Source organism: Strongylocentrotus purpuratus, unplaced genomic scaffold (assembly GCF_000002235.5).
Source record: "Strongylocentrotus purpuratus isolate Spur 01 unplaced genomic scaffold, Spur_5.0 spur5_scaffold_19, whole genome shotgun sequence".
Taxonomy (NCBI): Eukaryota; Metazoa; Echinodermata; class Echinoidea; order Camarodonta; family Strongylocentrotidae; genus Strongylocentrotus; species Strongylocentrotus purpuratus.
In genome coordinates this window covers 1,020,938-1,045,985 of record NW_022145604.1, presented here as the reverse complement: position 1 = coordinate 1,045,985, position 25,048 = coordinate 1,020,938, and the positions used below count along the sequence as shown (strand labels likewise).

The window sequence follows — 25,048 nt, the reverse complement described above, 5'->3', positions numbered from 1 at the left end:
TCCAAGAATTTGTAAGGGCGTTCATTGCCTACCATAGAATAATTCCAGGTCTTGATTGAAGGCAAACTTATATTCATATAATTCTTTTTCTCCAACAATGAACTGTCAAATAAAGTCAATTTTATAGATTTGTGACCATAATTTGCTACTCAGTTGAAAAATCAATAGTGAGAGCAACCAGTGGCGTGGATGGCCTTCCAAAGTTCATGTCAATAACAAGATGAGCTAAGTCTTTGTGAAACACCCCTCCCCCACCCCGCCCGCCCCTCTTTCCCCATATTTGTATAAGGCGCCAAATCCACTTTAAAGTAATTTCTCAAGGCTTAAGATAAAAACAACATTATGTGCACAGAAGTACCGTATGGAGCAAAATAACGAGCGTTACAATATTATGCACACAGATAAAAAGTGGTAAAACAATCAAGCAATTAAAATGTTACTTACCGTAGCTAGCGATTTATTGCCCTGAATTGGCTTGTTTATCGGATTGAGGCACAAATTATCCTGTTATATACACCGTGCCAACTCAAACAAGCTTAGTAAGCGGAAGGATTCAGCTAGTGCTGCGGTTGAATGTAGTTCCGACCCGGATGTTTGACAGGCATACATCATAATACACGCTTTATGTTGCGTGGAAAGCAAAATCCAGCGGTTGTTTAAAGAGATCTTGAGGTGTAGCGATTAAACTGTGCTAAATTAATTTATACTTGACATGCCATGGAATGTAAATGAGAGCAGTTTTCAAGAAAAAAATCTCCATCATGCTTTTAATATAATTTGTTTAAGTTCAAAACTTGGACATCCATTTCTCTAAAATGAAGAAATAGAAGGAGGAGGAGTAAACACGAAAACTTTGTCAGTATTCATATACCAAACACTAAGTCTAAAATTGTAATGATTAGAACAAATACCTACATGTACGTAGGCCTACTGTGATCATAGAAACATTGTAAAAAGGATAACTTTGTATAGATGTACCAATATCAAAATAAGAAGAATCATGATTCTCGTCACTGTCTACGTACGGTAATCATGGAAACATGATAAACAACGTACCATGGTGACCAATATATCAAAAACAAATTCAATTACAATCAATAAAAAAAAAAGAAGAAAAACAGCTTTTGACATATCTGTCATTAAACGCTGTTAAACGATATTGGATACAAAGGTGACATGGTACAACGTTAGTGTTTTTATTTGAGGAACAAAGAGCAAACGGACAAATATTATTTGAAAGGATAAGATGGGAAAAAGGAGGAGAGGATAATTGCCATCGAAATCGGACTCTTCCAAGGCGGGGCGGAGGGATACAGGAAAATAGAGATAGAGCGGAGAGGAAAGAATCGACGAACAGAGAGAAAGAGAGAGAGAGAGAGAGAGAGAGAGGTGGTAATGGAGAGGGAGAGAAAATGTTGCTACTCTACTTTTGCGACTCTGTTCTTGCATCACCCTCTTCGTTATCTTCTTTTGATAGTCATTATAAGTTTGAATATTATTTGCTTTGAACATGTTGAATATTCCGTGATTCATGATTCCGTTGAATGTTTAGTGAATGAAAAGCAGTAATGCAATGACTGCAATCAATAATACATTAGCTTTTAATTGTACTGCCCCCGCTTCGACTACACATCCAGTATAATCAGACCGACCCGACGTAGCAGCAATGGTCAAAGCTACCATCGCGTTTCGCTCATTATTACTCGGTAGCAGGTCGATGTAGGCAAGTCCATCGTCATCGACGACCACGGATGTTCCTGAGCAGCCCCTGGTCGTAGGCTCACCTGTGATCAGATCACAGTATGTCCCGGATGGTAGTCCTGTCTGCAGAGTCTCTGATTGCCGAACCCTCTCATTGTTCAAGGCAAAGAAGGCTTTGTCGCCTCGAGAAAAGGCGATGAAATTATCGCCATTGTCCCACCAGTTTTCAACTGGCTCATCCCCAGCAACGTTACGGAAACAGACCATGTTGCGTATCGCACTCCAGCGATGCTCGCACACCCAACCACCATCGCATAATCCTTCTGCGTTGATCACGACGTTGTCTGTGTTACCTGAACTATCAGACGGCGGTCCCTGGTCGCTGTCTTCAAAGACATACCCGCTGAAGATACGCGCAGTTCCGTAATTCCACGCCAAGCCGAACGCGAGACCGATCTTGTATTCGCGTGGTTCTTTAAACGTCAGGATATCGCCTCCGCCTCCGTGGTTACGTTGGTTGTCGTGGTTCTCGACGAAGACGATCGCGTTTTCAGTCGGCATCATCCCCCACCTCGGATCGAAACCAAAGTTTTGAAACTGATCAGCTGGGACGGAGGCTCGTCCGAGTAAAGCCATTTGATCGCAGAATTTAAACTCTGTGACGTCACCGGTTTGAAAGTACTCGATAGGCCTAATGGCCTCGTTGCTGAATCGGTCGATGACCTCCTGATAGATGTACGGCCTGCCGCCAAATGTACAGTCATGGAGGCTGTATGAATGAAAGACAACAATACACAATCACCGTTAACATTAACACTATATAGTAGAGCTAACGTTATGATATAAAGAAAGTATTGAAAAGATTCAGCATGGTTTAAAGAAAAAAAACCAACACAACAAAAACAGATAAGTAAATCGACCAAGAACTTATAGTGAAGACAAAAACGAAATATCTAGGATTTCCTCCCGCCGAAAGCAACACACATTCTTCTTTTCCAAACCATGTAGACTACTCAGCGTGTAAAGATGGTAAAATTCTTGTGGATACTTGGGGTTCAGCAGGGTATTATGTACAACCCCTTAGACCTATGTCAGGCGATATGATGCCCTGTATGCAACGGACATATACCACATAACAGATTATTATGCTCCATAATGAATTTGGATACGTACCGACTTTCCACATCGTCCAATTCAGCAGGGTACATGTGTTTAGCTGCATCAATGCGGAACCCTGCCACGCCCATGGCTATCATAGTATTAAGATATTCAACAACCTAGGTAAAACAGACACGGGTCAGAATAAGAAAAACATGTACACAATCAGAGTAGTTACAAGGGGTTGATGGAGGAAAATATGGGGGGGGGGGTGAACTATTTTAAGCATGTATACTAGAAGAGAAACAGAATGGCTTATAACTGGGCCAAAATCTATTGAATTGTCGGGAAAGATGTGAAATAATATATTCTTATTTTTGCTTCGATTTCTGCGACCGTTTGGAAAATTACACTAGACATAAATGTCGGCCATAGCTACTTTTAAGTAACATTTCATTCATTGATATTTTATTTTGTTTTGCTTTACGTTTGTTTTGTTTCTGTTTTGTTAATTGGCCTACGGGGTGGAATTACTGTTGATACAATCATTGTACAAGCATTGCGTTGTAGTGGACCCCTTTGTTTCTAATATGTACTCCTTAATTTGGGGGAATGATTCTAATTGATTTGTAATTTTTTTTTTAATAAATACAAATAAAATTAAATAAAATTGAATTGAATTGATAATCTTATTGAAAATCGACCATAACTTCACAATATCCAATGGTGCTTACAGAGAATTTAATTTTGTAGCGTAACAATATTCAGGCAATGAGACGCAAATTCTATAATTTCGGCTCTTTCCAACCCATACCTTGTCTCGTCCATAGTAGTCGTTCAATTCCCCATAGTGTATGTCACTCAGACCAAGCAAATTACAGTAACGCATTTCGACTGTATTGTTGATATCATGAATACCGCCATCATCGGTCGGACACAGTCCAAGTTTGACGTTGAAATCATTCTCGGTGAAAGGAACGCCTGGGAAGTCATAGCTACCTGTGTGTAATAAACAACAGTAGGTATTATTATATGTATATTACCTCACCCTGTTTCATCAAAAAGGACTTTTAGATTTGCACGACGAGAACGTGGACTGCTAGGTGTGACATCCTTTCAAGGCATTGTGTTGTCCTTTTAAGGCACAGCCGGACACTGTCAGCGCCTTAAAAGGACGTCACATTACCTTAAAAGGATGTCACACCTAGCAGTCCACGTTCTCGTCGTGCAAATATAAAAGTCCCTATTATTATATATCAATGTTGCCCCCATGAACAGCTGTACAACATTTGCAACATAAATAAAATACGACGATATCGTCATCATATTACTGTCATCATCATCATCACCATCGTTATCGTCGCTATCATCATCATCATCATCATCATCATAGTCATGGCCATCATCATCATCACTATTACATGTAATATCATCGTCGTCGACTTCGTCATCATCATCAGCATCATTATCATCATCATCATCATCGTTATTAATATCATTGTGACCATCATTGTCATTATCATCGTCGTCGTCATTCTCGCACTCACCGCCGGCCATGTGGTTGATGACAGCGTCGACGTAGATGCGGACATCGACATCCAGACACCGTGCCACCATATCAGCGAACTCCTCCGCTGTTCCGCTCCTGCTGTTGAGCTGGTAGCTGAGTGGCTGGTAGCGCTCCCACCAGGGGTACGGGTAGGGAGGGTTGTAGGGGTTAGTGGAGAATATCAGGTGCTCGCTCGGTGGAGAAACCTGCACACCGGCGAACTTGTGGGGTCCAATGAATCTAGAGAGAGTGGGGGTAGAGCGAGAGATAGAGAAAGGGAGAGATAGAGAGAAAGAGAGAGAGAGGGAGATAACGGGAGAGGGAGAACGAGAGAGAGAGAGAGAGAGAGAGAGAGAGAAGAGAGAAGGAGAGAGAGGGAGAGAGAGAGAGAGAGAGATAAGAGAGAGAGAGAGAGAGAGAGAGAGAGAGAAAATAGAGGTAGAAAGAAAGAGAAATGGTTAGAGATAACTGGGTCAAAACAAAAGGATGGCAACTCCTACCAAATAAAGCATATTTGCATTATTTGTAGCGTTGCGCTGCAACAAATATTTATCCCTCCGGTTGTTCCTTGTTACATCATAGCGTGCAATAAAAATCCAAAAATTGCTTATTTTAAAGTAAAAGGTATTTTCCTTTCAATGATGAACAAAGAAGCTGTATCTTGCACTTTGGAAGATAATTTATGGGACTTGATTATTTTTTAAAGATTGAGTCACACTTTGTTTTTCTACAGCGTAATAACTCTACTATTTCATTAAGAAATAAAGTTGTGTAACAAGAGAAGGATTATTAGTAAACCTTTCACATTCGTCGGCGATATCAGTCCATTTCCATTCGAATAGATGTACGATCACGGTTCGACCATCAGCAAAGTTTGGTGCGGTAATCGAGCCATAAACGACGGAGATCACCAGAGACAGTACCACAATCCGAAACATTGTCCCTAATGAAAACAAGGTTTACATTAACACAAATATCATCACGAATCCAAAATGCTTTCAAACAAAACAGCCATTGCAATCAATTATAATAGCCCTTTGCGTAACATATTAAAATGTGTTCTTATAACATAGTGATTAGTTAATCACTATTCCTGCACTTTACAACACAGCGGTAGCAATATTATTGACATAAATAATCAAAGTAGCTGTGAGTCTGTGACATTTTTAATCAAAATCTGCCCTTCACAAGCCAGCACTCTACTCATGCGCATAAATAACATAAAATGAAAGTGTATAAGGTTTGTAACATAGTGAACGTGACAAATGCATATTACGTAATCTGAACATGATGTTTATTGGTTCCTGGGCATATTTTCCGTTATATAAATTGTCATTTAGTGAATATCTTGAAATTCTTTGCGACCGTGTATTTTGCAGAAAGTTAATGTAAACATGGATTGACTACTCCATTTTATGGTACGAATATTGAATCTATCTGATAATATAATATATAGGTCTAAACGCAACGGAAATGCCTCCGATGAATAATAGGAACGACGTTTAGAATGCCTTAGTGATTACAACATAGAAGCTTAGCTAAAGCCGGGGTTGTTTAGATTATACAATGATATCTATCCCCGAGAAAGAGTGCTTTATAAAGTCCATTGACTAGTACAGAGTCTTTATATTATAATTATATTTACTTACCGATAAATATGGCTTTGGTCTTTCCCATTCTCAACAAAATAATTTAATTTTGGATGCAATTTCCGGTTCAATTCACCCAGAAATACGATGCAGCAAGCTATAGCTTGTCTTTTTATTATCCATTATGCAACTCGACGGAGGTTCCATAAAAGATAATACGCCCCATCCAAGCAAATATAAATTGTTGTGGCCCGGTCCCAATTTCCAATATCGCTAACCTTGGCTTTAGGTAAAGGTATGGCCTTCTATTTATTCTTAAGGAAAAATATAAGCGGTTCCATTGTGCACCGAGTCTATATAAATGCACTATTTGAAAAAGAATGAAATTACCAGGACAATTTTCTCTCTCTGTCCATCTGTCTCTATGTCTCTCTCTCTCTCTCCTCCTCTCTCTCTCTCTCTCTCTCTCTTCTCTCTCTCTCTCTCTCCCTTTGCCTCTTCAGAGAGGATTTATTTTTTTTATTTCATTTATACATCAAGCATATGTCCAAAATTATAAAATATATAGCCAACGCTTTCAAATAAACTACAACAATGAAAGTTATAAATATAATGCTCTGGTAATTTTTATTCCAGTTAGGGGATTTCACACCTACCCAAAAAGTGACATTTAAAAATATGCATCGCGATCCATTTTTTGGTGTTTTTTTTTTGCGTGTGTGGACATAATAATTCCACTGATCTTCGTGATTTGCATCGCGATCCAATTCGCAGTAAGTCTTGCGATTTGTCAGAATAAACGCGAAATTTTGCCGGGCGCTGTGTATGTGAATGGCATTGAGAATCAAAACCAGATTGATTTAACCCATAGAGAACCCCAGGATTCCAAGCGCGCATACATCGTCGAGATTCACGCATGCGCAGTTCGGACGTTCTTGCCGTCGAGCGAGAATTCTCTGTGTGTCGCCAACAAAAATCGATCTTTGTATCGCGATCCAAATCGCACTAATTGTTATGTGTGAACGAGCCTAATGTGTGCACTTCTCGAACCACTAAATCAGATCAGGGAGGTGAAAGAAAAGGAGGCGAAACTCTTGTAATTTATTCAAACGCATTCTTGAGTTCTAAAGCGTAACAATGGGATGTGTAACATTCCACTTGGCTTTGAAGTTCCATGCTCCGAACCGCGCTTCCACTGCGGGGACTTTCGGAAGCCAGGCACCAGTTTTACATTTATTACAAAATATTAAATTACCGGCAAAATTTCAGTGTAAATTAAAAACTTTATATGGGGATTTTATTGCGAATAGTGCATCAAACAAATTTTCAAATTTAGAACTCCGTCCTTCCTTTAATTTGTGTGCCAGAGTTGGTAAAAGAAAAATTACATCCTGTCAAAAACTCAATATTTTAGGATGATGCGCTAATTTGTGCATGCTTTAATGTCCCGTTATTTGATCCATGATTTACAATCTTCAATAACATTAAGTTTGCTAATGCGTGTTTTCGCGTGTTTTTTTGTATTTTTCAAATTTAAAAAAGGATGAAAGTACACAAGTTTGTGTTCGCTTATTCTACTCTTTACACATTCAACAATGGATGAGAAATCATTGGAAGGGACAGCGAACAGTTGCAGTGATACCATTTTCTGATGTAGGAATTCTAAATCCTGAAATTTCATGCGCTCTTTTATCTCACCACCTGGTCAACAGTTGCAGATTAGCGCATAACTTTTCGGCGGCTTGGAGCATGGGGTCAAAGGAGAGCGGCTTGATTCCAGTCCTTCTCTATCACGTCCCTGATCAGATAGTAGCTTTACAAACGCTCAATGTACATGTAGGTCATATAAACGAACCGCTTTTATGATATCCCGAGTGATGTTTAATTCAAGAGTGAATTTGAATAGTGCACTGCAGTCAACAAACCATTTGTGCAAATCATGGGATTTCAGGTTTGGCTAATTTGATGTGTATTTTGACGGGGAAATGAAATAACATTGAACCCCACTCAACATGCGACGGATCAGTTAGGGATCTTTATGGGGAGGGATGTACATATTATGCTTCCATAATGACTGGTCCACATACATTTTATATTCTGATCTGTCAAATAATTAAAGCTTTGCTAGCATCATTTTGCAGCATCAATAGTACTTGAACAGAAATGTCATAACAAATTACTTTACTAACGAAAATGCTTGGTTTTGTTTGGTTTTAATTACGATGATGAAACATGAAATACAAGCACATATAATACATAATAAAACATGAAGAAACAAAACACTTTAATATTGTACATGGACTATTCTAGAAAAATAATTAAAATGAGGATCGAGGATTACTCGCTTGGGATCAACCGAACAACATGATCTGTTCTTACTCGAGGTCTAATTTAGATATCTATCAACTGACAATGAGCAAACATCAGTCTGATAATTGTTTTAATTGTAAAGTGTGTGTGTTGGGGGGGGGGGGTTACATATCTTACTTTGGAAATGAAAGACAAATTTACAAGGTCTCTGATGAGAGGGTTGGCGCAGAAAAGTTCTCAATTGTCTTCTTATCTGGTCCTTTCCCTACTTTTATTAATTTGATCGCTTTCTCTCTTTCTCCCCTCCCGTGATTCCATTGGAGGGAGGATGGGCACATCCCCCTAGGTTCTGCAGCTACGCCTGTGCACTATAAAACAAGAACGAGACGAATTCAAACTAGAGGATATAAAACACGTTCAACTGAAAGAGAGTTTGATGTATCATCCTCTTGTTTTAGTTTTACTGATGGGTCGTACCGTTAATTATCAAATCAATTTGAAAATGGTGGTAAATGCACTTTAAAAAGTAATGGCCGACGACCACAAAGTGAATCAGATAGACAACATGCTTTTTGACGCCTATCATGACGAAAACAGTCCATTTAAACTTCACCCCACTTTGGACCCGAAAGTGGGGTGCAGTTTGGGAAGAAGCTCACCACAGAGCTAGAGAGAGAAAAGTCCCTAATCTGCAGTGTAAACAAACTTTGCCAGGACATCCCAGCCCAACCTTGATAAGTACTGCTTGGAACTCTCTCTATGAAACTCTAGTCTTATTCACAGTCTGATATAGGTTCGGATTATGTCCATTCTTATACCTGGGAGTTGTCAGTTTCATCTCCCTTGCTTTTCCTTTATGTTCCTTTCATCATAATTGTCTAGTTTGGAATGCATGGACATAAGTAAATGTGATATAAATAATAATGCATTATACAAATAGTATAGGATATAATATACGCTAGACTGCTCTGGGTTGCCTGTTCATGATTTATAGCGCATAAATATTAGGCTTGATATATATCTGAACCTCGAAATAATATCAGTTCCAGTGTTCAACTATTTTGAATCTAATATTTGTTTGATAAATATTCCGCAGTAAATTTGACAATTATCAACATCTATACTATAGTCATATTTTTTACAAATAATAACTCATGACCCTCACACTACAAGGATAGCATTCATCCAGATTCTCCAGCTTGCTAATTCGGATTCTCCAAGACCATCCCAATTAAAGCTTGGTTTATATACACAAAGATATCTGGGAAAAAAGTGGTCTGTAATACCAGACAAGCAAGTGGGGTATTTGGGCTCTGTGCTCACCGAAATTGAAATTCTCCATTTGAAACTCTGGTAATGTCAACAAATACAGCCTTTGTTAAAGGCGTTATTCCACCTCCAAATTCTTTTATCTGCCGTTTCCATCTTTCCCTACATTATTCTTTAGTGGCTCCTTCTTGTATCTTCCTAATTGTTTTCTACTTCATTCATCTTCCGTTTTTTTCTTCATTTAGCTTTATTATGTTCTGTATTTTCTTCTTTTCTTTTCTTCCATTTCTGTATTTCCTTATGCTGTTCTTTATTTTCTCTGTCTTTCCTTATGTTTTTAGTTATTATCAACTTTGTTCTATCTTCCGGCTAATGTTATTCCTTATTTTTCTCCTCCTTTCAACACATATTTTTTGACTTTCCTAATATATATTTTGTTTAAACCTTCTTTTATCTTCCTTTTCCATCTTTCCTTTGGTTATTTTTTTTTTACATACCTTCTATCTTCCATTTCCATTTTTCTTTTAAAATAATTACTTATTATCACCCATCTTTCCGTATGTTATCCTTTATTTATTTCTTCCTTTATATTATTTTTCTGCATTATCATTTTTTTTGTTTTTCTATCATTTCTATCTTTCCATAAGTTATTCTTTGTTTTAAACCTTCTATTTTCTTCTGTTTCCATCTTTCCTTATTTTATTTTTTGTTTTAAACCTCCTTTCATCATTTTGTAATAACTTTGTTTATGTTATTCTTTATTTTTTGTATCTATCTTTCTCCCATTTTCACAATTAATAACTCATGAACATCACACTAGTACAAGGATAACATTCATCCAGATTCTCCAGCTTGCTAATTCGGATTCTCCAAGACCACCCCAATTAAAGCTTGGTTTATATACACAAAGATATCTGGGAAAAAAGTGGTCTGTAATACCAGACAAGCAAGTGGGGTATTTGGGCTCTGTGCTCACCGAAATTGAAATTCTCCATTTGAAACTCTGGTAATGTCAACAAATACAGCCTTTGTTAAAGGCGTTATTCCACCTCCAAATTCTTTTATCTGCCGTTTCCATCTTTCCCTACATTATTCTTTAGTGGCTCCTTCTTGTATCTTCTTAATTGTTTTCTACTTCATTCATCTTCCGTTTTTTTCCATTTAGCTTTATTATGTTCTGTATTTTCTTCTTTTCTTTTCTTCCATTTCTGTATTTCCTTATGCTGTTCTTTATTTTCTCTGTCTTTCCTTATGTTTTTAGTTATTATCAACTTTGTTCTATCTTCCGGCTAATGTTATTCCTTATTTTTCTCCTCCTTTCAACACATATTTTTTGACTTTCCTAATATATATTTTTGTTTAAACCTTCTTTTATCTTCCTTTTCCATCTTTCCTTTGGTTATTTTTTTTTTACATACCTTCTATCTTCCATTTCCATTTTTCTTTAAAAATAATTACTTATTATCACCCATCTTTCCGTATGTTATCCTTTATTTATTTCTTCCTTTATATTATTTTTCCGCATTATCATTTTTTTTGTTTTTCTATCATTTCTATCTTTCCATAAGTTATTCTTTGTTTTAAACCTTCTATTTTCTTCCGTTTCCATCTTTCCTTATTTTATTTTTTGTTTTAAACCTCCTTTCATCATTTTGTTATAACTTTGTTTATGTTATTCTTTATTTTTTGTATCTATCTTTCTCCCATTTTCACAATTAATAACTCATGAACATCACACTAGTACAAGGATAACATTCATCCGGATTCTGAGATTGCTCATTCTCACGAAGCTTGGTGTACGCGAAGATATCGGGAAAGAAAGCGGTCTGTAATACCAGACACGCAAGTGGGGTATTTCGCTCCCCGTTCACCGAAAAGTGAGATTCTCCATTTGAAAGTCGGGTAAGGTCGACAAATTTAGCCTCTGTTAAAGGCGTTACTCCGCCACCAAATTTATTCGCATAGACGAAATAAACTCGAACGCGTTTAGAAAAATGTAGTAGGCCTAGGCCTATAAGGAAAGGCCGGGAAAACATAAATTTTGTTGGTTTGACCGTTAAATATTTTTGAGGTATTAAAGCAAGAATAGAATGTTGTAAATATTGTTTACGTTACATTTATTCCGTGCGTAATCTGAAGGTCTACTCAACTTTCTTATTGCCTATTTCTTGCCCCCCCCCCCAAACGGCAGATCAAGGATTTGAAAATAGGGAGTGGCCGGGGCTCAGACGTCAAATTTGAATAGGGGGGGGGGGGTGGTTGTTTAGGCAGACGGCACATTTCTTGGAATTCGTTATAAAGACGGTATTTAAAAAAATGATGATTCTGGCAAGATAAGAATTGAATTTCATCAAACTTATATTCGATTTAATATGATCTGTATACGTATAGGATACAATATTTATTTCCCCACAACACATCAAGCCGTGATGATTGAATGTCCATTGCATGTAACACGAAAGAAACAGAAACTCTCAAATCTACAATCCTTTAGAAAGATAATAATTAGCTGAGTGATTAGGGCATTACAAGACATCGAAGGACTTAATCTATTTTACAATAGTTGATGCAACCATAATGGAACATTATGCTTCTTGATACTGAGGATATATTTCAGCACAAGAGTATTTGGTTTCAAAATTTTATAGCAGTTCGTTAAAGAAACATTTCGATGCTCACTTGCATAATAAATCTCTATGACAAGCTCATTTTTATCACGACAGTTAAACCTTTTAACTTTTTATACTAAAGATTGTTGAAGAATTGCCTAATAACTGCTCGGATGATTTTTTACCTTTCTCCGAAACCTCTTGGTTTTTTGCTCATGATTATAGCGCATTATTCTTGTTGTTACTGTATGTACATATCTGCACAACGAACGTCTTTATGATTATGATGTCCTCGTTTCGTTGTATGTTATAAATTCAATATCATGACGAGAAGTGCGTCAAAAATATCTTAACATCGAAATGATTTCTGTTCATGTTTAACTATTTTAATTGAAGCCTTTTTACTTGATCTAATACTTTTATGATGATGACATAGTCCGCAATAAACTTGACAAACATTATCATCCATACTATATGTCGTAGTTTATAACAATAATTACTCATGAACCTCACACTACAAGGACAACATTCATCCAGATTCTGAGATTGCTCATTCTCACGAAGCTTGGTGTACGCGAAGATATCGGGAAAGAAAGCGGTCTGTAATACCAGACACGCAAGTGGGGTATTTCGCTCCCCGTTCACCGAAAAGTGAGATTCTCCATTTGAAAGTCGGGTAAGGTCGACAAATATAGCCTCTGTTAAAGGCGTATACTCCACCACCAAATTTGGAACAGCTTGCCACATGCAGTATCGTGAATGCGCCGGGCACTCTGAGCGGCCGTTTTTCAGTGTATTTACTTTTAGTGTTCTTAAAAATTTGCCGTGTCGTTTGATCCTAATTTTATCTTTTTCATCTTTCTAATTTTCATCTTTCCTTATATGTATTCCTCTATTTTCCTCTCGTTTTATTCTCTCTATCTTTTCTCATGTATTTCTTTTTTCTAACCTTCTTTATCTTCTGTTTCCATCTTTCCTTATGTATTTTTTTTAAAAATTTTTATCTTCCTTTTCTATCTTTCCTTATGCTATTCTTTATTTTCTCTTCCTTCTTTCCCTCCATTTCCATCTTTCCTTATTATCACCCGTCTTTTCCTATTTTATCCTCCATTTATATTTCCTTCTGCATTTTTCCATTGCGAAGCACATCAATGTCCTCTTCTATACGTAAAAGACACTTAAATAGCTAGTACTTGCTAAAAAAACAATAACAAGTGAGACTTTAGACACACTGAATCCAGGCCTATTATCAATATAGGTGTAGGGTCTGCGATGAGAAGACTATGAATCTGGATCGGATATCAGATACCAGCTGGTAATCCCTTTATCAGTAACTAGGCTATGATTGACCGCTGTCTCTCTCCCCATGGACCCTACTGGTAATCCCTTTATCAGTGATCAGTGCTCCTATCAGATTATGGTAGCACCAGGAAAAGTGGTGAACTGGTGAGCAGAGCTCAAATGAGATGTTTTCCTAATGACAGTTCATTTCCCTTTTAACTGATCGTGCAAACACTCCATAATGCATCGGTGGGTTATTAATTGATTCAATTGCGTGAGAATTAAATCGAGGATATGGCTTTAAATCGCCTGCATGGTTTCCAGAATAACCTTGAATGTCACACTTTGTTTCATAGAATACTTGGCAATTATTTACCCCAGTGTCGGTGGATACAGAGAGGAAGGGGCAGGTAGCTGATTCTCGATTCTTTTCCGACAAAAAGAAAAGTGCCACTGTTACGACAAAGTGCCCCATATAGAATGATAAACGATGTTATAACGATGAATAACTTTCCCTTCTATTCATGCCCCGCCCAGGTAAAGTTTCTTAATCTGTTTTGGCTTTAGTAAATATATATTACGGACTTTTAGATTCTGCACGATGAGAACGCGGACTACCCTTTTAAGGCAATGTGACGTCACTGCCAGTGCCTTAAAAGGACGTCACATTGCCTTAAAGGGGGCATCCACGTTCTCGTCGTGCAGAATCTAAAAGTCCTCTTGATAGGCCTATGTATATTTTAATGCTTTATCGAGCTTTGATAGACCGGTTTGCTTACATATTCAAATTTCATGCATACTTTTTCAACAAAGCTCTTGACAACCATGAAGCTTGTACGAGGCTTGTCCTGCATATCAACACGATATATGTGCACAGAGTGGATTCCAAGTAATGTAGTTCATTCATTAATATCAGGTGAATGGATAAACTCGTCACTAGGTCCCCATGAGAGAAACGTCCATCAATTTGAATATGTTAGTAAACCGGTCTTTTAGAATAGGCCATTTTCGTAATGTTATAAAATGTATACTTAAGTGCCTCGATATGAATTCTTTCATTCACCTGTTTCGAGTAATTGTATTTTCAATAATCAGAACGCGAATTGCATGTGTTACGTGTTGTTAGGACGGACAAACCATAATGTTTGTCCTATCTAGCAACAACTAATTTATACAATTTGAATTTTAACTGTTTACATTTATTCGTAACAGGTGGATTAAATAATTCGTCTCGAGGCGCTTCACAAAGGCATATGCATATAACATTGGTTGCATTACGAAAATGGCCTATTGCACCAGCTTAATATCAATAAAACGATGCAAAAGTTTGTGTCTTTCCTATCTAAATTTACAACTAAACGTTCGTATACACCAGTTTACGGTTGTGCGCGCCATTTTAAACAAAGCCAATGACCTAGAGGTCATGTATTTGTGCGTAAATTAAGATTGCGCTCATGCAAATTATGATGATATCACTGCCTACGCGCTGCATTGTGCGCGCACATCATCATTTGCATGGGCGCAATCTTAATACACCAGTTTACGGTTGTGTGCGCCATTTTAAACAAAGCCAATGACCTAGAGGTCATGTATTTATGCGTAAATTAAGATTGCGCCCATGCAAATGATGATGATATCACTGCCTACCTGCTGCATTGTGCGCGCACATCACCATTTGCATGGGCGCAATCTTAATACACCAGTTTACGGTTGTGTGCGCCATTTTAAACAAAGCCAATGACCTAGAGGTCATGTATTTATGCGTAAATTAAGATTGTGCCCATGCAAATTATGATGATATCACTGCCTACGCGCTGCGTTGTGCGCGCAAATCATCATTTGCATGGGCGCAATCTTAATGTACGCATCAATACCACTGGTCAAAGGTCATTGGCCCTGAATTCAGGGCCAATGACCCGAAGTCAACTGTCTGCGCATGCGCACTGATACAACTGTAAACTGGTGTATTTACGCATAAATACCACTGACCTCAGGTCATTGGGTTTGTTTCAGGGCCGATGACCCGAGGTCAACTGTCTGCGCATGCGCACTGATACAACCGTAAACTGGTGTATTGCTGTGAGACTTTATACACATCTGCCATTTACATCTCGCTACAATAGATATATACACAGACGGATCACTTGCTCTTGAAATCAATCAATCGTGTACAGTGATGTATCTAATAAGTGAGAGGATTTACATTTCAACACACTGTATAGGGTAACATGACTGTTTATGTTAATTTCAGTTCAATCTTAAAGCCCCACTGTCCTACTTGTAGCTACTTGCTCCCTCTATATAGAAAACTTCCCCAATCGGTGCCCGTTGGTCCCCCATGATCCTCTTTTTCTTATGTTATGTTAGCCACCTGTCAGTGACCTCGCTGTGTGGTCTCATCCCTCCTGGCCCAGTAGTATTGACGGTCTTTAAGTCCTCCTTTGATTTAAATATTAAACGATTAAAACACTCCAATTAAATCATTAATATATATGAATTAAATACACGTTTATTATTCTGTCAAACATCCCTAAGAGACGTTTTTGTTCTGATGTGATTTTGAGTCAGAGAAACATGCACATTATTCCTCGCTACGCTTACAAAAGATATTCCTCATGTCCTTTCTAAAGCGAGAGTTTACGATGAGGTAAACGAACACATTAATGACGTGGTTGATGAGTCGAATATGATACAAGAGCACCACGGTACAGTCTCCCGCGTACGAACTTCGAAACGATTTCACCAAAGCTAAAGGCAGGTTTTCGAAGATGATCGCCGGCACAGATGTAAAGAAAAAGATAGCGGTCGTGATTAAGAGCATCCGGGTCATTGCGTCTTTACGTGGGCGATGGTTTGTCCCTGTTCGGGAAAGTGCGAGTTTGGAGAACCTTCGCTTTAACGAGGTGGCCTTGTCTACATGTCTCTCTGGTTCGGACATTTCTCCTTGTCCCTGTTTGTCCTTGAAAAGAAGGACCCTGGTATCTTTGGACTTAAATGTACGGTGAGAGTTTTTACGGGGTCCTTCATTTGCAATACCAAGGTTAGATGGGGATGTCTTCTGGTTACCAGGAATTGAGCTAGACGCTGTCACTGTTTCATCTAGGAACGGACCAAAGGGACTGGTGCTATCAGGTTCGGATAGAACTTTCTCTTGTTTGTCCATATTCAATACATCACAGCGGGTTTCACCACTGGGACTGTCTTTGCAGCTGTTAGCAGAATCCTGTTGACCAAAGTTCTTATGGCTTTCAAGTTCACTCATCTGACATATTGGTCCAATTGGCGGTGATGACGTCGTTTCGAAGTAAACTCCGGGGGGCAACGCTTTGGTAATGACTTCCGTTGATGGTTCCTCCACCAAGGTACTGACCGCACGTTCATGCCCACTCAACATATCAGCAGCCGAGCAACTAGGGTAGTTGCTATCCTCAGGAGCAATTCTGTTTCGTGAGAGGACACTTCGTTTAGAATGAGACCACAAAGATCTTGACTTATCATCTCCTTTGGCTTCATCCTGTCCTCGACTGTCACTTCCCACTCTCCTGTGATGCTTGATTTTCAAGTAGATCTTTGAGTACATCAACGTGCATGTCAGGGTTGCAATACCAAGCAAGATGTTATAATGAATTCCGTTTGCCAATCCAAGCCACACTGGTCCCACCAAAGCACATGCGGTTGAATCGGAGACGTCAATGGCCTTTGCAAAGAGCGGATAAGATATTTGGGACACTGCAGTGTAAATGACGCAAACTAAGATCGCCACTATGTAGATATTTAGTGAAGGTCGTTTGCTGAGTGGTTGGCATACGATGAGAAAGCGATCGCATGAGAGTAACGTGGTGAACGCTACTGAAGTCACGGCCCCACATCTACGGATAAACATGACTAACTTACAACCATCGTCAGATCGGAAACCGTCTTCGATCGTCCAAGTGACAACGGCGATTAAACATGCTGACGCTACGAGATCAGCGACCCCAAGCGCTACGATCAGGTAATCAGTCGATATTTTGCGAATCTTTTTAACTCCGTAGATATATATGATGATAACGTTTCCCGATATCCCGGTCAATACATAGGTCACAAGAAGAATCATCTCAACGATAGCCAAGGCATCCATAGTGGTCGCTTTATGATTGAAATTCCTTAAGATAAAGCTGCAATGAGGGAAGCATGGGGTTGATTTTAGGCGCTGTGTTCTTCTTGCACTTATCCAAACCAAGCAATTAATCTGTAAATTCGGGAAGGGGGATTTTCCAGAGGGGTGGGGCTGATCTCAGCCTTTTCTAGGTGGAGAAATAACAAGTAAAGACGGATGTGCGACTAGAATCATGTACAACTGAGCCGATAGTCGCACTATACAGTGATGTTTTTGACCTGTTGAATCCTGAATTTCTCTCATTCTCATAAACTTAATACATAAACCACCAGGTTCCAGGATCCAATGGGTTAAGTGGTGTTGGCCTACATCATCATAAAGTCTGAATGAATGATTGATCTTCTAGCGTTGCAGTCGTTTCAGTTATCTCTCCAACCTTCAGGCACATGGACGATTGCCTCCCAAATAAAGTACCATGACTGCATCATAAACACAGTGCATGCTTCTGATAGTGCTCTCTTCAAGCTACCAAAAGAGTCCCCTGAAAGTAGGTTGGAGTCACTTATTATCACTTCGTAAATAACAAATTGAATTTCCTCTCAAGGAAAGTGCCAATGCAAGCTTCGTAAAAACCTTTATACATTTTGTTGAATACCAGGGTTTGCCATATCAAAATTCTCTAACATGCAAGATTGTTTTCTTCATGCCTTTAATGTCCGAATCCAATTTATAAGATTGAAAATGAAAAGAAAGTTTGATTGCCATCGCTTTATATAGCGTTAAATGCCATTGCGGTTGCCGAAAGTACATTTTGAAATGATTTGTTTCGGCTGAAGTGAACTGACAACGTTAGTTGATGTTTGACAATTCATTATATCGTACTTGCTCAGTGAATCGCATGGTGCTGAAAGAAAGGTAGAATGGCATTTGCATTATTTGATTTTTGATTTATTAGCTCTATGTCAGCATTTCTACAGTACGATCGATGAAATGTCAAATAACGTAACAAAATAATTGCTTACTTAAGATTTATTTTCCAGTTCATTTATTTAGTGATAGATACTTAAATATCGTATTTCTTTTCTGGACTTGCTGGAGGACGGCTTTTTATGAATTTTTTTTCATTTCTAGACTTAGTTTTTTTTTAAATCACCCTTTTAAACAACATTGCTGTTTCGGTGGCAGCACCAATAACGTCTTTGGCTTTCCTAGCTGTCTCCACATTCACTGTTCTTTTGTTGTTGTATTCTATTGTAAATGTTTCTCTTTAACTTGCACGCTATGTTTTGTATTTTATATGTTTGTTATGATGTATTTATGATGAATGCAATAAAGATCAATGACAATTACAATTACTTGACACCTCATAACAAAGACGTCTGATGCAACGTCTTTTTGGAGTCAATTCAGCAGCATTTATTCAAGTGTCAGGAGGACGTTAAACCTGTTATATTAAATAAGTGTGAGCGCCCTCAAGGGACGAAAAGGAGAAAGGGAAACGACATAACGAACAAGAAGAAAAGAACACTTTCAGATGTAACTGAAAATAAAAATGCATTTGGGATTCATTTAGTAAACCAATACTAGGGACAGATAAATGAACACCGTTTCCCAAATTCTTGAAAAGGCATATAATCTTTTTTCCATTTAACTTCGAGCTTTTTCGATAATAAGTGTGAAAGAAATATATAAATTAAAAACGTTGATCTCCCCAAAGGGATTTCAGCATTTTTCGTTACATTTGTAATCGCATAAATGCCTTTTGTCATTCTCAAACCAATGGAAGAAGAATTTGTTGTTATACTGACAAACGAATCGACAAATTCAATACCGTATGCGGCATAAGGCCTGCCACAAAATCGACACAAACAACATCGATAGATGATGGAATTTAGTTGGTTTTCTTTCTTTTCTTTTAAAGCCCGTCTTCAGTGTTGCGAGCCCCAAATTTGCGGGAAAGTTGTTGGCAAAATTTCCCTTAAATTGTATCATAATATGAAAGAGGATGTCACACTCCCCCCCCCCCCCCCCAAAAAAAAAAAGTGTGAAGACAAAATAAAATATTGATTAAAGAATACATAATTTGGGCTTTCTGTTGACCGCAGAAAACCTAAATTTTGTATCTTTCATCAATATTCCACTTCAAACACATTTCTTTTGAAAATCCATACAGAAATGTTTTTAGATTTATTTAATTATTTATTTATTTAAAAATATTTATTCTGGATGACAATATCAGTCAAAGCTGTTTTTCATATTGGTCCTTTATATACATACAATCAGGGTAACATACAAAGTAACAATGAAATACAAAATATATCAATGAAGTATACAAAACATTATTATATTAGGCCTACATGGATATCAAATAATATAACATTTTATAAATGACATCCTCTTTCACATTATGATACAAATTTAAATGAAACTTTGCCATCAAATTGTTGGGGCTCCAAACACTTAAGAGGGGCTTTAAGGGTGGGGTTAATACACACACATCTAGCGCCACATTCAAATCAGACAATGACATTTTGAGTGAATTGTTTTGGGACAGAAGGACAATAAACAATTCATTTCTGCCATGCTTGCTGCTATAGTACGTTTATCGGACCATAACAAATTGAATAGGATTGTGCTTTTCTTGTGAGGCGAAATGTAATGCGTACTGACGGCAAGCTTTCCGCAGCCTTTTAACCATATGCCTAGTAGTCAGTGGCGGGTCCAGGGGAGGGGCCGGGGGGCCCGGCCCCCTCTCCTGAAAAAAACAGGTAAAAACCCGTTAATGTTACCTTTATTTGAAGGCGGGCCCCCTACTCTGGTGCTCAAGGGAGGAGGGGGGGGGTACGATTTTTAAATTTTCTGCAGCTTTTAACCACATGCCTAGTAGTGGCGTAACATGGCTACAATCAATGGAAAAGAGAGGGGCGGTTTCAGCTTGGTCTTTGGACGACTGATACTGATAGATTTAGGGAGAGGGGAGGGAAACAATTGACGCGTTCTCCCCATCAAATCCAAATTGAGTAAATCTTGAATTATACACACACACAAGAATGTCCTTTAATTGTAACTGTTGCAGCCCTTTAAATATTTACAACCAGGATTAAAATAATACTTACAATGTAATAACCTTCATTCCTTTCTGGCTCCCCATATCTTATTCCGAGTGACAGACTTACATGTATGATGTATTACTATCCCTGATTGGGCGGCATATTCCGGATGTGTCTATATTGGACATACTATCTACGATATATTACATCTACTACTACTACTACTACAACTACTACTACTACTACTAAAACAACTACTACTACTACTACTTCTACTACGACTACTACTACTACTACTACTATTACTACTACTACTACTACTCCTTCTACTACAATAACAACTACTACTACTACTACTACTACTATTTATATTCTTCTACTACTACTACTAATACTACTACTACTACTACTACTTCTTCTTCTTCTTCAACTACTACTACTACTACCACCACTACTGCTACTACTATTACTATTACTACTACAACCACCACCACCACCATTACTGCGACTACTACTAATGCATTCTAGTATAACCCACATTACATCGATATATGTATTCAGGTTTTCATTCTAAGACCATCAAGCTCAATATGTAGAGTCTTTTAAATAGCTGTCAATAAAAAATCTGCGAGTATTTTCTGCTCATTGTCCATTTCTTAACCTTTCCTTTCAAATACGGCAAATGTGAGCCCAATTTGCGATGTGAATACGCATCCACAAATTGTATGTATCCCGATTTTTTTTTCATACCACATATCATTTTCTTCGTTGGTTTCTTTCTATATTACGGGTTTTATTCTTTAGCCATCACACGCGTCAATGAATGACCACTTACCTATTTTGGGGTAACTCTTTATTCAGATGAAGAACGTCGTTCTTTTCATGATGTCTTTCATATCCATTATTGACTAACCTAAATAGGAAAAATAAAAATATGTTTGATAGGTACATTAGCGATTTTGTACTCTCTTTTCTCTCTCTCTATCTCTATCTCTTGCTCTCTCCCTCTCACTCTCTCTCCCTAGCCCATCATTTTGTACAACCATTTAACTTTCCCTCTAGGCTTCTAAATGAAAAAGTGCAGGTAGGCAGGAAATGCAATAAAGCATGGAAAACTGTCATGGATTTGAGATGACATACAGTGTTTAGTTCATTTAACATTTATTTGCAAGTTCTTAGTTTTATATTATTTATTTCATGTGGAAATAAGTAAACACCCTTATGGTTAGATGCTGCGTTTAAGTATCGGCTTGCACATGGTGATCATGTGAGAGGGGGAGGATTGGGGAGTCCTGATGAAAAGGACTGTTGGTAATCTGTCTTTCTTGAGTGTGTGTAGTCCTGAAAAGGAATGTTGGTAGTCCTGAGAAGGACTGTTGGTAATCTTTCTTGAGCTTATAGTTCTAAAGAGAACTATAGCGCCGGTTGGAGAGGATGGGTGGTAGGAGGGGCTCAATTACATTTCGAACAGGTTGACTATCCGCCGTCAGGTATTATTGTGTTCACAACCTACCTAAAATCGAGACTCCCCAAAATAAGTTGATGTCTATCGGTAATTTAAAGGTTTATATTATGAACAGTGGAAACCTTGCAAAAACAATCTTGGTACAGAAAGAATTGGTATCACCACTCTTCATTTTGTTATGACGCGTTTATTACTTTTCTCTCAAGTGATCAGATAAACTAATATTTCGATGATTATCTGTCAACGGGGTTTAACTAAAGGGATGTTGGGGCACAGTTTGGAGCTACTAATTTTGTTGTAGTTCCAAATTTGATATAATTTGGAATATGAAATCGCTCGTTGAGAAGCAGAAGCAAAAAGAAAACCTAAATCTCAGTTTCGCGTTAATAGTCACGTATGATACCCTTATCTGACTGTCAGCAGTCGACATGTTTGTTTGTTTATTTTATTTATTCACCATGTAAAATAATTGTTTACATGTAATAAAATCCAGTGGGTTACATCGATATATAATACATAGTAGGAACAGTGCATAAACAAAAAATCTGACATACAGTGCGTCCCCAAAAAACAAATCTTTCGTCTTCGTTATGCTTTGCTGATCGTTAACAAAAAAGTTTTTTCGTCAACTCTTTTTGTTGCTACGACAGGCAGCCAGTGAAAACTAATTCGTTTAATCAAATCATGGAAATGCAAGCCTTACTATAAACAAACGGAACTTTGTTATTCCTGGCTCATTTTTCCTGATTGAGGTGTCATATAAAAGGGCAGAAAATGAATTTTCTAGAAACGTGATTTCCTCTTCGAAATTCAGATACCGTCCGCCAAATGACTTTTTGGTTTCCTCTCTTCAAATTGTTTTTAACAACTCGTGCGTGAAATATACATCATACGAGTAGCATCAGATGAAAGAGGAGGATCTAACCTTTACAAATATGTGTCATGTATTGATTATAATTGTGATTAAGTTATGATGAAACATCGATAATTCTCGCTTTCGTTTTTTCTGGGACGCACTGTATATCAGTAGGTTGCAAACATTGGTACTTACCACACTTTTCGTAGTTCTTGGGGTGGATCCAGGCAAGGAGTGTAGGGGGGGGGGGGGCACATCTTCGATACATTTCTGACATATTCCTGAGGTCTGGTACATTGGTGTTTTTGTCAAGGGGACTGTTATGCCCCTCCATTCGCAACTGCTATAATTGATAATCTACCCGGATCTTGAAGGATAATTACCCTGAAAATGAAACCCTCAAGTAGACAAAATGTATGAAACTAATAGGACGAGCCCTGTTCTCATGTCTCCGGTGCCATATGTTAGGCGAAACATTAATCGATCACCTAAGGAGAACCCATCCAGACAGCCTACTTAAAGTAGAAACACTTTGAAGATTTATTCTCTGACCGCCATCTTGACTGGTTTTGTAATTTAGGAGCTATAAGAGGTAAGCCAATATTCAGGTTGGATTCGGCTAGAAAAAATCTAATTGTATCCAATTGTTCTGGGAGTATCGCTTATCCATTTCGTTCATGTTTGTAGAGAGTTCGGACCAGTGACCTTTATCATTAGGGACTTTTAGATTCGCACGAAGACAATAGGTCCACGCCACGATCGCCGTCCTTTTAATGCACTGCCTTGAATGGACGTCACACGTATCGGTCCACGCAAATCTAAAAGTCCCTAATGTTGGGGGATGACATACTCAACATATCTGTGTTGGTAAATTAAGGGCTTGTGACATACGGTGTATAAACTAGTTAATAATTACAGGTATAACGAAAATGACTGTATCAGCCCTAAACTCGATACAGAAGCCTCACTGGCCTGTATAGGTCAACACCGTAATGACCAAGATCGGTATTCTTCATGTTTAATGAAGGAAAGTTTAGAACTCTTCCTTTGTTATTAAAGCTGAAGCCCATCGTCGAGTTTAGTAGAATACGGGTCTATGTATCTCCTGCTTAGACATATATATTTCATTATTATGAAACCGTTGAAATAATAATAGTTCGTTCTAATGTATAGCACATTTCAGGACCCCAGGCCCTCTCAAAGGGCTTGACAGATAATTAAATTATTACCCAGGTCATAGGATTCAGGCTTACCCGCTCACAATGTATGCACGTTCTCCACTCCCTGGGGAGCAATCCAGCAAGGCGTAATTTAATAAGCGCACACTTGCTCATCTTACCACATTAACTTTCGCATCCTAACGGGTACCCATTTAACACCTGGGTGGAGAGTGGCAAATGTAGATCAATGTCTTGTCAAAGGACATTAGTGCCACGTCGGGACTTGAACCGCATACCTTGTCCGGTCCGGTGACATATCCACTCGACAACGACACCTCTTCCTGAGTGATGATCTATCTTCTCTTCATCTTTATCTCCAGACACCTCGTTGAGACACCTCGATCCTACCCTTTCCTAACGATGAATCTCCACCTCACATCATGGCTCTTCCTCGTGACCGTCATGTCCCACGCCATGGCTGCTCCTATCCTTGAAGACGACGACAGCAAAGGCAAGCATGTCTTAAGAATTTAATCTCATATCAGGGAGTTTACTTCTTCACTATCAAACGTTTTATCTTGTTGTCAAAAGGCTAGAAAAGCCAAATATCAATCCTTTTGATTATAGATTGCTGGCGGCGAGTGGGGTTTATTAAAAACTAAATAAAACCAAAGGACCAAGACAGAAGGAGGAGGAGGTAGAGGGGGAAGAATAAGAAATGGAAAAACAGATTGAAGAGGATAAAGAATAGTAGGAAAAACTTATGCAAGACCAAAAGAAGAAGAAGAAGAAGAAAGTACCATAAGTGGTGTACCATAATTACAAAAAATAATTGGTTTCAGTGACATCTCGATGAGCAAATCGAGGTCTTCATTACATCATGAGATAAACCCATTAAGCCTACCGCACCCTATCCGATCTTCCCGAGTTCCGATTTCCAAAGAAATTGTAATTTTTATATTAGTAACTATTATATATAAATCTAAGCAAACATCATCTAAATGATGAAAAG

At 38.2% G+C, this 25,048-nt stretch overlaps 3 protein-coding genes across 3 annotated transcripts; all 3 read right to left on the bottom strand.

Annotated features, from left to right (window-relative positions):
• Positions 1-1,396: 1,396 nt before the first annotated feature.
• LOC115925897 (alpha-amylase B-like) lies at positions 1,397-2,961 on the bottom strand. The gene is made up of 2 exons (XM_030989943.1): positions 2,875-2,961; positions 1,397-2,470 (listed from the first exon to the last, which is right to left on the bottom strand). The coding sequence occupies exons 1-2, from the start codon at positions 2,955-2,957 to the stop codon at positions 1,549-1,551; spliced, it is 1,005 nt and encodes a 334-aa protein (XP_030845803.1). The 5' UTR covers positions 2,958-2,961; the 3' UTR covers positions 1,397-1,548.
• A 153-nt stretch (positions 2,962-3,114) lies between these two features.
• LOC594703 (alpha-amylase-like) lies at positions 3,115-6,110 on the bottom strand. Its single transcript, XM_030990683.1, has 5 exons — positions 5,998-6,110; positions 5,147-5,291; positions 4,347-4,588; positions 3,614-3,798; positions 3,115-3,132 (listed from the first exon to the last, which is right to left on the bottom strand). Exons 1-5 carry the CDS (start codon positions 6,023-6,025, stop codon positions 3,115-3,117), a joined length of 618 nt encoding a protein of 205 aa, XP_030846543.1. The 5' UTR covers positions 6,026-6,110.
• A 9,877-nt stretch (positions 6,111-15,987) lies between these two features.
• Positions 15,988-17,526, bottom strand: LOC115926152 (D(2) dopamine receptor-like). The gene has a single exon (XM_030990682.1). The coding sequence runs from the start codon at positions 17,524-17,526 to the stop codon at positions 15,988-15,990; it is 1,539 nt and encodes a 512-aa protein (XP_030846542.1).
• Positions 17,527-25,048: the final 7,522 nt, after the last annotated feature.